This window comes from Caloenas nicobarica, chromosome 33, assembly GCF_036013445.1.
Source record: "Caloenas nicobarica isolate bCalNic1 chromosome 33, bCalNic1.hap1, whole genome shotgun sequence".
NCBI classification, from domain to species: domain Eukaryota; kingdom Metazoa; phylum Chordata; class Aves; order Columbiformes; family Columbidae; genus Caloenas; species Caloenas nicobarica.
The window spans coordinates 1,268,532-1,282,173 of record NC_088277.1 but is presented as its reverse complement, the minus strand read 5'-3'; the positions used below and the strand labels follow the sequence as shown (position 1 = coordinate 1,282,173).

The 13,642-nt window shown below is 65.2% G+C and overlaps 1 protein-coding gene across 1 annotated transcript; it reads right to left on the bottom strand.

Moving 5' to 3' along the window:
- Nucleotides 1-782: 782 nt before the first annotated feature.
- On the bottom strand, nt 783-12,524 carry NCKAP1L (NCK associated protein 1 like). The gene is made up of 31 exons (XM_065654229.1): nt 12,389-12,524; nt 12,054-12,164; nt 11,649-11,741; nt 11,462-11,518; nt 11,240-11,382; nt 11,066-11,156; nt 10,841-10,978; nt 10,702-10,750; nt 10,119-10,275; nt 9,398-9,454; nt 8,987-9,083; nt 8,262-8,371; nt 8,055-8,187; nt 7,892-7,973; nt 7,511-7,569; nt 6,906-7,051; nt 6,682-6,814; nt 6,348-6,467; nt 5,660-5,799; nt 5,425-5,556; nt 5,121-5,339; nt 4,913-5,043; nt 4,728-4,825; nt 4,099-4,192; nt 3,928-4,010; nt 3,710-3,790; nt 3,404-3,497; nt 3,198-3,314; nt 2,559-2,668; nt 1,810-1,899; nt 783-1,141 (listed from the first exon to the last, which is right to left on the bottom strand). Exons 1-31 carry the CDS (start codon nt 12,488-12,490, stop codon nt 1,016-1,018), a joined length of 3,393 nt encoding a protein of 1,130 aa, XP_065510301.1. The 5' UTR covers nt 12,491-12,524; the 3' UTR covers nt 783-1,015.
- Nucleotides 12,525-13,642: the final 1,118 nt, after the last annotated feature.

The following is a 13,642-nucleotide window of genomic DNA, read 5'->3' as shown; positions in this document are numbered from 1 at the left end:
ACTTTTGCAGCGAGCTGGATTCAGCAGGAGCTTCTGGGCGTTAATTCGGGGGAGTCAAACCCCCCAGGGGGGGCGCTGGGGGGGTCCAACCTGCTCGGGAGCGATTTTTTTTTCCCCCATCTCGGATGGATTAATAAATGAATTAGTGGCGGACGAGGCCGCGGGTTTGGCTGTGTGATGATGGTTCGGTTCGGGCTCCCCCAGCGCCGGGACCCCCGTGTTGTGCTGGGGGGGCTCTGGGGGGGGTTGGGGGCCGCGGCAGCCGCTGTCCCCCTCCCCGGGGTGGCCGGTGACTCATCGCGGAGCAGCCGGCGTGAGCGGAATGGCAAAGGCCGCCCTGCCGCCTCCTTCCCTCGCCCCATTAATTTTCCCCCAAGATGCTGCACGGGAGGAAAAATAAACACCCTGAGACTGGGGGCGGGGGGAGATTGGGGGGGGAAACGTGACTTGAAATGTCCCTGGTCGGGGGGGGGAGAGGGGAAACTGAGGCACAGGGCTGGAGGCGGGGCGGTGACACGAGAAGCAGCTTTAATTAAAGGTGGTGGATCGTGGTGGTGTCACAGCCTCCCCCGCCAAGGTCACCGGTGCCCCCAGACCCCCCGACCCCCCGCCATGGACACACCTTGGGGGGCTGGGGGAGCCCAGACGCCCCCGAACGCCCCGGGGACCCACCCTGGGGTGCTGGGGCAGCACCAGCCCCAAATATTCCCCAATTTCCCCCCCTCAGACACGAGTCAGACACAGCTGTTGGGGGGAAAAGTGGTTTAGTGAAGGTTGGGGGACAGGATGGGGACAGCTGGGGACACCGTGGTGGCATCCAGCAGGCAAGGGAGGACCTGGGGGGCCAGGCTGGAGGGGTTTGGAGGTGGGGGGGCACAGCGGGGGTGGCTCAGTGATGGCGGCAGGACAGGAAAGGGACACTTGGGGACAGGCCGGAGACACTTGGGGACACCATGGTGGCATCCAGTGGCCAAGGAAGGACCTGGGGGTGTGAGGGGTTTGCGGGGGGGCTGTGTCAGTGTGGGGGGGCCCTGGCCAGCAGGTTTTCCCGGCACACCTCGCGGTAGGCGTTGCGGAGCAGCACGTACGGAAAGCAGCTCTCCAGCATGTCCAGCGTCAGGAACGACGACTCCGCCACCATCTGCGGGAGGGGACATGAGCACGTTGTCACCAACCCCCCCTTTGCCTCAGTTTCCCCCCTCCTTGCCTCAGTTTCCGCCCCCCCCGCAGCGCTGGGTGCTCCCTCCCCAGCTTCGGATTGAAATATTTGCATTTAAATTGCTGCGCAGCGCGGGCGAGCGCTCTTGGAATATCGACATCCCCCCACATATGCACCCAGTGTGGCCCCCCCGGGGGGGTCGGAGCCACATCCAGCCCCCCCGGGTCCAACCGGAGCTGTGGGGCTGAGCACCCACAGTGGGGGCAGCCTGGGCAGAGCTGGAGCCCCCCCAGGGGCACCTTAAACCCGCTCAGGATTCAGGGACACCCCACAGCTCCCCCAGGACACCCCACAACCCACCCAGGACCTGGGACAACCCACAGCTCCCCCAGGACACCCCACAACCCACCCAGGACCTGAGATACCCCACAGCTCCCCAAGGACACCCCACAGCTCCCTCAGGACACCCCACAACCCACCCAGGACCTGGGACACCCCACAGCTCCCCCAGGACACTCCACAACCCACCCAGGACCCAGAGACACCCCCAAACCCACCAAGAGGCACCCCACAGGACACAGGGCCACCCAACGGCCCCCCAGGGCCACCCCAGAGCCCCCCAGGAGCACCCGGGCCCCCCCGGCCCCCACCAGCTGCAGCAGCAGGGACACGGAGTCACGGTTCCTGGCGCGGAGCTTGTCCGGCTCCTGGCCCAGCTGCAGGAGCCTGGCGGAGGCCAACTGGGGACACGGTGACAGCTGGGGACAGTCCCCGCCCCGCAGGGACAGGGGGACCCCCGGGGACATGGGGACCCACGGGACATGGGGACCCCCGGGACAGTGGGGTGCCCTGGGGACAGAGGTGACCCCAAAGGGACAGCCGTGACCGCCCTGGGGACAATGGGGACCCCCGGGGACAGCAGGGCACTCCCCAGGGACAGAGGTGAACCCAAAGGGACAGTGGTGAACCCCAGGGGACAGCGGGGACGCCCAGGGACAGCGGGGACCCCCAGGGACTGCAGGGAGCCATGGGGACAGAGATGACTGATCCCCAGGGACAGCAAGGACCCCCAGGGACAGAGGTGACCCCAAAGGGACAGTGGTGACCCCTGGGGACAGCGGGGACCCCCAGGGACAGCGGTGACCCCAAAGGGACAGCGGTGACCCCAGGGACAGCAGTGACCCACAGGGACAGAGGTGACCCCAAAGAGGCAGCGGTGACTCCCCAGGGACAGCAGGGACCCCCAGGGACAGTGGGGACCTGCAGGGACAGAGGTGACCCCAAAGGGACAGTGGCAACCCCAAAGGGACAGAGGTGACCCCCAGGGACAACAGGGACCCCCAGGGACAGAGGTGACCCCCAGGGACAGAGGTCACCCCCGGGGGCAGCGGGGACCCACCAGCAGGAACTCCTTGAGGTGGGTCTCGATGTTCTTGTTGTGGACGGTGAAGAGCGCGGCCGAGACGTGGACGATGGCCTTGGCCAGGCAGTGGATGTTGTTGGCATAGCCTGGGGACATGGGCAGGTTGGGGACACAGGAAGGCTGGGGACAGGGGAAGGTTGGGGACACAGCAAGGTTGGGGACATAGGAAGGCTGGGGACAGGGGAAGTTGAGGACATAGGAAGGTTGGGGACAGAAAAAGGTTGGGGACACAGGTAAGCTGGGACACAGGAAGGTTGGGGACACAACAAGGCTGGGGACAGGGGAAGGGTGGGGACACAGCAAGGCTGGGGCACAGGAAGGTTGGGGACAGAAGAAGGTTGGGGACACAGGAAGGTTGGGGACATAGCAAGGTTGGGGAAGGGGAAGGTTGGGGACAGAAGAAGTTTGGGGACACAGGAAGTTTGGGGACAGCACAGGGTCTCCTCTCTTGGCTGCAGTTCCTGGTCACCAGCCCTGGGGTCCTGCTGTCCCCACCGCTGTCCCCACCGCCCCTCAGTCGTGCTTATGTGGCACCGATGACCCTGGGGGCCCCAGCACACACCAGGTGTGACACCTTGGGGTCAGGGACATGGGGACAAAGGGACACAGGCTCACCATCCAGCTCGGTGTTGTAGACGGATGCAGGGTCGGAGGCCAGCAGGGGCAGGGACACGGCCACGAAGACCAGGAGCAGACAGGCCACCTTGTAGTCCTCCTCTGGGGACGAGCCCTCTGCCAGGGGGCGAGGGGACACTGGAGGGGACCGCGGGGGTCACAGATCCCAGGGACACCCCCCCGTGTCCCCAGCAGACTCCCCGTACCCGTCTTGCTGCCAGCGAGGACGGTGACCAGCGCGGGGTCGACCTCACAGGGGATCCCCGCGGCCGAGGCCAGCTCGAAGATGCTCAGGGTGACCTGGGGGGACATGGGGACACGCAGGCTCAAGGCTGGGGACACAGGGTGACAGCCGAGACCATGCAATGCCATACGGTGCCACACGATGCCACTCAGTGCCTGTAGCACCACGCAGTGACACACAGTGACACAGAGCATGGAGGATACAGGACAGCAGCTTGGGGACAGTGTCCCAAGCACTGGACATGCCACCCTGTCCCTGTCCCCCCCACCTGGATGTCGGTGTCAGGGGTGACAACGTCCGTCAGACACTCGATGGGGCCCATCAGGAAGGGACAGTGGTGGGAGAAGACCTGGGGAGAGAAGGTGGGTGCTCAGGGGGCTCCTGGTGTCCCGTGGGCTGTGGGGCTGCTGGGTGGGGGTCCCAGGGGTGGGGGACACGCGGGTGGGGGACACAGGGGTGGAGGACACGCGGGTGGGGGACACGCACCTCGCGCAGGCCCTGCTGGGCCATGGCGCGGAAGCTCAGGATCTCCCCGATGATCGTCATACGCTTCAGGACGTTTTCAGCCGCTGCAGGAGGAAAGGGGCCGGGGGGACATGTGTGTGTGTGTGTCCCCAGCTGCGTGTGACAGTGTCCCCAGGTCCCCCCCGGGCTCACAGGTGAGGCGGGGCAGCAGAGCTGCCATCTGCTCGGGCTGGCCGGAGCTGGAGCGCAGCTGCACCAGCGTGTCCATGTTCTCGTTGACCAGCTTCTGCGGGGACACAGGGCTGGTGGCAGCGGGGACACGGCCAGGAAGGACGCAGGTGTCCTGTGTCCCCTCTGTGTCCCCTCCAGGCTGGCTGGCAGGCCCAAGGGACAGGCAGGGGATGGGGATGGTCCCAGGGGTGGCCCTGGCTGCCCTGTCACACCACGCTCCAGAACCTGATCCCTTGTCCCCTGACCCCGGTCCCTGTCACTTGATCCTGGTTCCTGTCCCCCAACCCTGGTCTCTGTCCCCTGAGCCCAGTCCCTGTCCCCTGATCCTGATCTCAGTCCCCAGACCCCAGTCCCTGTCCCCTGACCCTGGTCTTGGTTCCCTGACCTGCATCCTTGTCCCCTGATCCCAGTCTCAGTCCCCTGACCTTGGTCGCTGTCCCCTGACCCCAGTTTTGTTCCCCAGACCACAGTCCGTGTCCCTTGATTCCACTCTCAGTCCCCCAACCCCAGTCCCTGTCCCCTGATCCTGGTCTGTCCCCTGACCCCAGTCGCTGTCCCCTGACCCTAGTCTCGGTCCCCTGGTCCCCCACCTTCAGCTCGGTGACCTGGGAGCCCACGTGCCACATGAGGTTGTCACTCAGGAACTTCATGCCGTAGGGCCCCAGGAGCTCGGCCAGCGCCCGCATCTCTGCAGGGAGGGCGACAAGGACGGGGACATCAGTGGGGCTGAGAGAGGTGACAATCCCACCCTCCGCAGTGTCCCCGTGTCCCTCACCTGTGACATCGGAGAACTCAGCGGCGCTGAAGGGCGGCTCGCCCTCCCGTGACACTGTGACAAAGGCCTGTGTGGCGGGGGCCAGGACGATGGCCCCGGTGCTGGCCTGGCGCAGCAGGGCCTCCAGGTACCTGGGGACATCAAGCTGCTGTCACCAAGACCCACAGCACCCCAGGGCCATCCCCCCAGGTCCCAGTGTGTCACCCACCAGTTGGTGTAGATGGTGGTGAGGGTCTGGTCGCCGGCGGCGTCGCGTGGCTGCGTCTGCTGCAGGAGGACGCCGCGGATGAGCCGGCCCGTGTCCAAGGCCACCAAGTGTCCCAGAGACTGGATGAAGGTCACGTAGGCGCTCAGCCCCACCAGCACCTCCGAGGGACGGGCCACCTCCTGCGTGGCCTGGCTGTAGCCCGCCATGGCCACGATGGCTCTGCGGGGACAGGAGGTGGCTGTCTGGGGGCTGTGGCCAAGTGTCCCCTCCCCTCCACGTCCCACGTCCCCAGCGCGGTCCCTACTTGGCGAGACGCGTCTCCAGGTGGCTGCTGAGGTACTCGGCCGGTGTCACCGTGTGCTCGAAGACGGTGAAGTTGGGGACATGGTTGAGGCTGAGGGACAGCTCGGCCAGCACCAGGTGCAGCTTGTCCATGCTGGGGCGAGGGGACAAGCGCCGTTAGCCACCCCGGGGGACAACACCACGGTCACAGCGTGCCCACCGGTGGCCACCACACCCTGGCCAGCCCCAGGTCTCACTTGGTGGTCAAGGTCCGGTCCCTCCTCTGGCTCTCAGCTCCTGGTTTGTCCCGCTCGGGCTCCCCCTTCTTGGCTGGTGGCTTCGGGGTCTTCTTGCCGCGGGCCTTGCTGATGGTGGAGGCGCAGTGCTTGGGCAGCAGCTGTTGGCCACCAGCAGTGGGTCATCATGGGCCACGGCACCAGGGACACCAACCAGGCCCCTCCAGGGCCGCAGAGGTCACCGTCCCCAAGGTCGAATTGGGGATGTGACCTGCCAGGTCTTCCCCGCGTGGCCTTTGCTGTCCCAAGGCTTTGGAGAACACAGAGGCCAAGGATGTCCCAGGGGACAAAGAGGCCACAGAGACCCCAGAGGTCATGGATACCACAAAGGCCATGGAGAGCACAGAGGTGCCAAAGGCCACAGGCACCATGGAGACCCTAAAGGCCACAGAGATCCTGAAGGTCACGGAGACCTCAAAGGCTACAGAGACCATGGAGGCCACAGAAGCTACAGAGATCCTGGAGACCACAGAGATCCTGGAGACCACAGAGATCCCAAAGGCCACAGAGATGCTGAAGGTGATGGAGACCTCAAATGCCATGAAGACTCTGAAGAGCCCAAAGGCCACAGAGATCCCAAAGGCCACAGAGACCCTGAAGGTGATGGAGACCCCAAAGGCCACAGAGACCCCAGAGACGCGTCCCTCACCTGCTCACTGAGGTTGTGCTGCTCGGCGCAGGCGTCCATGATGCAGGCGCCGGCCTGCCGGGCCATCTCCTCCAGGAACCTGTTGCACAGCCCCAGCGCCGTGGCCTTCAGGTGGGGATACTGCGGGGAACAAAGCCATGGGACTGTCACACCACGTGGGGGACAAAGCCATGACACTGTCACACCACACGGCACGCGGGTCACGGCCACATCTGCAGTGTGCCACCAGCTTCCTCATGGCCATGGAGCTGCCATTGTCCCCTACCCCCACATGCCTGCAGCAGCCAGCCACGGTGTCCCCATGTCCCCCGTGTCCCCCCACAGCAGGACCCACCTCCTCGGGGCACATGGGGTGGAGGCAGCGGGAGAAGTGGCCGCAGAGCAGTGGGAAGGCGATGCTGTAGCGCAGCATCGAGGGCTCCTCCAGCGTCGCCACAAACATCTTCTCCACAGGCCGGGGGTAGAAACTGCCGGGGTGGCGACAGAGGACGTGGCTCGAAGCCCCTCAGCCAGGGTGACCCCCCCAGGGACTGTGGGGAAACTGAGGCAGAGGCTCACCAGAGGTCAGAGAGGTCGGAGGTCTCAGCCAGCAGCTCCTCCAGCGAGTCCAGCAGTTTGGTGTGGAAGACGATGAGGTTCATGACGCGACCCACGTCGGGGTTGGAGCCCAGTGGCAGAGACGCCTTGGCCACGCTGGTGTAGGCCTGTGGGGACAGCGGGAACAGGGGGGACAGGGGCAGGGCAGGGGAGAGGACGAGGAGAGTGATGGGGACAGTAACAGGGAAGGGGTTGGGGAGAGAGGAAGAGGATTGAGATGGGGACAGGGAGAGGAACAGGGACAAGGATGGGACAGGGATGAGGAGAGAGGAGGGGGCTGGGGACAGGGATGGGGAGAGGGACAGGGACAAAGACAGGGACAGGGACAAGGACAGGGGCAGGGCCGGGGAAATAGGAAGGGGATGGGGATGGAGACAGGAAAAAGGATGGGAATTAGGATGAGGACAGGGACAAGGAGAGGGACAGAGACGGGGACAGGAACAAGGACAGGTACAGGGATGGGGACAGGAAGGGGATTGGGATGGGGACAGGGATAAGGATGGGGATTGGGATAGGGAGAGGGACAAGGACAAGGACAAGGACAAGGACAAGGACAGGGACAGCACCTGCAGCCGGAACCAGTCCAGGCGGAGCGCTGTGAAATCAAACTGCTCCTTGTCGTCAGCTGCAGGGAAACAGAAATGTGGGGGGATGTGGCCATGGGGAGGGGGCTGAGGGTGATAATGCCCCCCGCCCAGGACCCCCAGGAGCTGTCACCTTCTCCTTGTCCCCCCAGCATGGCCCAGGGCTCCCAGGGCAGATGGGACATGCCGGGGGGGACACTGGTCCCAGGCAGTGCCAGTGACACACTGGGGGGACATCGGTCCCTGGACAGTGCCAGGGACACACCAGGGGGGACACTGGTCCCAGGCAGTGCCAGGAACAGGCTGGGGGACATCGGTCCCTGGGTGGTGACAGGGACAGGCCAGGGGGGCCACGGTCGGTACCTTCCTTGCCAGCAAGAGCCGAGAGAGAGCTGACGAAGGCCGAGAGGATGACAGACTCCTCCTCGGGACACACGGAGAGGTTCTGCGGGGACGGGGGCAGCGTGAGGGACGGTCAGGCCAGGGCAGAGTGGCCAGGGCCAGCCCCCGGCAGTGTCCCCGCTACCTGGATGACATCGCTGAGCAGCAGAGCGTCAAAACGAGCCAGGTAGGGGACGTGGTATCGCCGCAGGACCCCGACCCGCCGCCGCACCAGCACCCGCAGTTGCTCCAGGAGGAAGAGGAGCTCGGCCACGCAGCTGCGCCAGGGTCACCGTCAGCGCTGCTGTCCCCAAAACCGCCCCCCGGGGCTGGGGGTGTCCCCCACGGGTACCTGTCGGTGAAGTCCTCGGGCGTCTTGGTCTTGGTGACGTGCTCGGCGTGGCGCAGCAGCCAGGTGAGCTCGTCGCGGCAGAAGGACAGTGACATGAAGACGAAGAGCGCCTGGGGGGGTCGGGGGCAGAGGGATGGGGTGATGCCACCAGCACGGCCACCGCGCTGGCACCGGCTGTCCCCACACACAGAGCACACAGCACCCGAGTCACAGCCCTGCGCATGGGCAGAGCCCCAGCACCCCAAACCTGCACCCAAACCTGCACCCGAACCTGCACCCCAAATCCTACACCCAAACCTGCACCCCAAACCCTACACGCAAACCTGCACCCAAACCTGCACCCCAAACCTGCACCCCAAACCCTGCACCCCAAACCGTGCAACCAAACCTGCACCCAAACCTGCACCCCAAACCTGCACCCCAAACCCCAAACCATACACCCAAACCTGCACCCCAAACCTGCACCCAAACCTGCACCCAAACCTGCACCCCAAACCCTGCACCCAAACCCTGCACTCCAAACCTGCACCCCGAACTCTGCACCCAAACCTACACCCCAAACCCCAAACCTGCACCCAAACCTGCACCCTGCACCCTAAACCCTGCACCCAAAACCCTGCACCCCAAACCCTGCACCCAAACCTGCACCCCAAACCCTGCACCCACACACACCCTGCACCCCAAACCTGCTCCCCCACCCGTCCCGTCCCACTCGCCCCCCTCACCTTGGGCCCCAGCAGCCCGGGCTGATCCTCCAGCAGAGTCGCCAGCTCCCGCACGGCCCCCCGCAGGTACGAGCGCCGGCCCCGGTGCAGGGACCCACTGGGGGTCGGAGTGGGGGTCAGGGTGGGGGTCAAGGCCACCCAAGCCCCCCAGCCCCCCCTGTCACCCAGCAGGGACATCACAGGCACCAGGTGGCAAAAGTAGGAGCTGGGACATGGGGCCAGTGTGGATCTAATTGGGGCACCCCCCCCATACAAAGGGTGCTGGCACCCCTGGTACCCCCCCAAGCTCTCTGAGACCTATGGGACCCCCAGCACCCTTTGGGTCATCCTGGTTCCTCCATGAACCCCAGGACCCCTGGGACCCTCCCCAGCCCCCCCAAGCCGGTTTGCCCCTCCCGTGAATCCCCCAACCTGTGAGCCACGGCGTGTTCCTTGCACTCCTTGACATCGGCCACCCGCTTCCCATACCTGCGAGGGGGACACGGGCTGGCAGGGCTGGGCACGGCACCCGGGGGGGCCCTGGCACCCCCCAGAGCCCCCCCAGAACTCCAGGAAAACCCTAAAGCCCCTGGCACCCCCACAGAGCTCCAGACACCCCCTCAAAGCTCCTGGCACCCCCACAGGGCTTCTGACACCCCCCAAAGCTCCTGGCACTTCCACAGAGCTCCAGACACCCCCCCAAAGCCCCTGACACCTCCACAGAGCTCCAGACTCCCCCCCAAAGCTCCTGGCACCCCCACAGGGCTTCTGACACCCCACAGAGCCTCTGATACCCCCACAGAGCCCCGGGTACCTCCACAGAACTCCCGGCATCCCCCCAGAGCCTCTGGCACCCCCACAGGGCTTCTGACACCCTCCAGAGCCCCAGGTACCCTCACAGAACTCCCGGCATCCCCCCAGACCCCCACGGACCCCGCAGAGCCCCTGACGCACCCCCAGAGCCCCAGGTACCCCCATATTGCCCCTGGGAACTCCCAGAACCCCCGCAGAGCCCCAGGGACCCCCACAGAGTCATTGGCACCCAGGGGAGCCCCAGGCACCCCCACAGAGCCTCTGGCACCCAGGATGACGGCTGGCAGAGCCCCCAGCCCCTGGCACTCCCCATTGCACCCCCCGGCACCCCCCAAGTTACCCTTTGAGGCCACCAAGCAGTTCCTCGGTGACCTTATGGAGCGGGATGGCCTCGTCGCGGAGCAGGGTGACGTAGAGCGAGCCCTGCAGCGCCAGCCGCCACAGCTCCAGGCACTGCGGGGACGAGGCCAGTGCCCCGGGGCACACCAGGAACCCCACTGCGGGGACAGTGTCAGGGGACAGCCCGCAACGGGGGACAGGCTCTCCGTGGGGGGCTGGGGACACCGCATGGGGCTGGGGACACCTGCATTGTGCTGGGGACACTGTGCCTGTGTAGGGTTGGGGACATTGTGTCCCTGTGGGACTGGGGATGCCTGTGTGGGGCTGGGGACACTGTGCCCACGTGGGGCTGGGGACACCCTACACAGGCTGGGGACATGGTGCCCCTGTGGGACTGGGGACACCTGTGTGGGGCTGGGAACACTGTGCCTGTGTGAGGCTGGGGACACCTGCATTGTGCTGGGGACACTGTGCCTGTGTAGGGCTGGGGACATTGTGTCCCTGTGGGACTGGGGACGCCTGTGTGGGGCTGGGGACACTGTGGCCACATGGGGCTGGGGACCATGGTCGCCGCAAGGACTCACAGAGGATCCAACGCTCCATCACCTCCAGCGACAGGTACTCACAGGCCATCTGGGGACACAGGTGTCACCATGTCACCCCTCCAGCTGCCCCCCCCGGGCACTGTCCCATCCCTGCATGGTGTCCCTGGGTGTCACTCACGGTGTCGGAGCTGGCGGGGCTGAGCATGGTGCCGGCGGTGCCGAGCAGGCTGAGCAGCTGGTCGCTGCGCCATTGCTCCGCGCTCTGGTTCCGCCGCGCGAAGAGGAAATGCAGGGACAGGAGGGCACTGGTGACAGCCTGGGGGACAAGGGGACATCACAGGAGGGCTGTGGAATGGACAGGGACAGGATGAGGCCCCAGCGGCTGCAGGGAGCCCCGTCCCACCTTGGTGTGTGGTGCAAATTCCTCTGGCAGCTTCTTGAGGGGGTGGTCGTACTCCAGAACCATCTGTCCCAGGCGGGCGAAGCTGGGGTCACTGCGGGGACGGTGACACGGGGGTTGGGGACAGCCCTCGGGGCCAGCTGTGGTGGGGACAGCCTGTGGGGACAGCAGCCCCACCTGGCACCGTGGCTCATCTCGTGGGCGCAGTGGTACAAGCCGATGAGCAGCCGGCGGTCCTCAGTGCGGGCCAGCAGCAGGACGAGGGACACGTAGGTGACAACCAGGTCCAGGTAGCCCTTGGTGAAGTCGTAGTTGACGTGCTGGGGAGGGGACAGCCCGTGAGGGGGTGGGCACAGCTGTGGCACCCCCAAAGTCCCCCCCCAGGACCTCTTGACTCACGATGTCAAAGAAGCACTGGTTGGCATCGATGGTGTTCAGCAGCTCGTAGACATGGTCCTGGCAGGGAGGGGACAAGGGGACATGTCACTGCTGTGTCCCCCAGGCCTGAAAAGCCAGCGCTGGCCCCCAAAACCCCCTCTGCCCCTCAAAACCCCCCTCTGCCCCACCACCACGCGCCCCAGCTCACTCTGAACTCCAGGACGTCCAGGAAGGTGTGATAAAAGGGTCCCAGCGCCCGGGCGATGTCCCCTCTGTCCTTGTGCACCGGCCCCAGGTGTTGCTGCAGAGGGACAGTGGGGACACCCGGGCTGGGGTGACACAGGGGGACACCCAGTGTGGGGTGACGTGGGGCAGGGGGTGGCAGGATGACCAAGGGAGGAGGATGGAGAGGAAGGCAGGTGGTAGTGACACAAAGTGAGGTGACACGGAGCAGGGTGACATGTGGGGGACAATGCAGACACTGGATGGGGGCAACATGGGCTGGGGACAGCGAGGACACCAGGGGCAGAGGGGACGCCCTGGCAGGGCTGGCATGGGGTGGGGACAGAGGGGACAGTGGGGTGGGGACAGAGGGGACATCCCGGTCCCTCACCGTGCTGCTCCGCACGTCCAGGTGGGGAAACTTCTTGCTGATGAACTTGAGGGACGGCTCCATGGCCTTGTCACTCAGGAAGGGTGGCCGTGTCTTGGGGTCCGAGCAGCTCTGTGGGGACACCCCAACGTCAGACTCCCCAAAACACCCCCACCAAAACCCTCAGACCCCCCATCTGACCCCCGTCCCCCCACGATGCCACCACCCCCCATTTCTTCATGTCACTCGTCCCAGGCTGTTACCCATAGATTGGTGGGGTACCCTGGTGTCCTGCACCCCAACCCTTCCCCTCGAGGGGACCCAGGCACCCAGGCCCCCCCCTGCCCTCCACGCACCTTCTTGATGTTGTAGATGCGGACGAGGACGCCCCGTCCCCGCTCATTGAGGATCGTCAACTTCTCAGCGAACTTGTTCTGGTAGATAGACGGCAGCGACATGGTGGCAACACGCCGGGGGGAGCCACCCCTTGTGTCCCCCGCGTCCCCAACTTCCCCTTCCCGGGCTTCCTGGGCTGGGGCCACCACCCCGTGACGCCAACGCCACCGCCCCGTGACACCAACGCCACCGCCACGTGACACCGCCAGCGCCTGGTGACATGGTTGTGTGACACCACGGCTGCGTGGCACCACCACCATGGAGGTCCAGCCATGGCCAGGTGACACCAGCCGTGGCCAGGTGACACCGTCACAGCCACATAGCACCAGTCCCAGCTGTTCTATACGACCAGGACCGTATAGCGCTGGCTGTCACTGCGTGACACCAGCTGGGGCCATATGGCACCATCCATGGCCCTACAACAGCAGCACCCAGGGCCGTACGACACCAGCTGTGACCCATATAGCAGCAACAAGGCCTGTATAGCACCACCCATGGCACATATAGCATTGTCTGGGCCCATATATCACCATTCAGTGCCTATATATCACCGCCCAGGGCGCCTATAACATTGTCTGGGCTCGTACAGCACCTCCTGGGGCTCATATAACACCGCCCAAGGCTCCTATAGCACCGTCCAGAGCCCATACAGCACAGCCCATGGCACATACGGCGTTATCTGGGCCCATATATCACCATTCAGGGCCTATATATCACTGCCCAGGGCGCCTATAACATTGTCTGGGCTCGTACAGCACCTCCTGGGGCTCATATTACACCGCCCAAGGCTCCTATAGCACCGCCCAGCACAGCCCATGGCCCACATAACATTGCGTGGGCCCATATAGTGCAACCCCGGGTGTATATAGCACTGCCCAAGGTTCATATAACACTGTCTGGGCTCCTATAGCATCTCCTGGGGCCCATGTAACTCTGCCCGGGCCCATATGGCACCACCTGGGGGCACCTATAGCACTACCTGGGGCTCCTGTAACACTGCCCAGGGCTCCTATAGCACCACCTGGAGCACATATAGCAGAGCCCAGGGCTCGTATAACATTGTCTGGGCTCGTACAGCATCTCCTGGGGCCCATACGGCACCGCCTGGGCCCATATAGCACCGGCCGGGCCTACCCGGCCGCGCGGCGGGCGCCCCACAAGGCCCCGTTGCCACGGCGACAGCGGCCTGCGCCGGAAGCCGGGCCCCGTTGCCA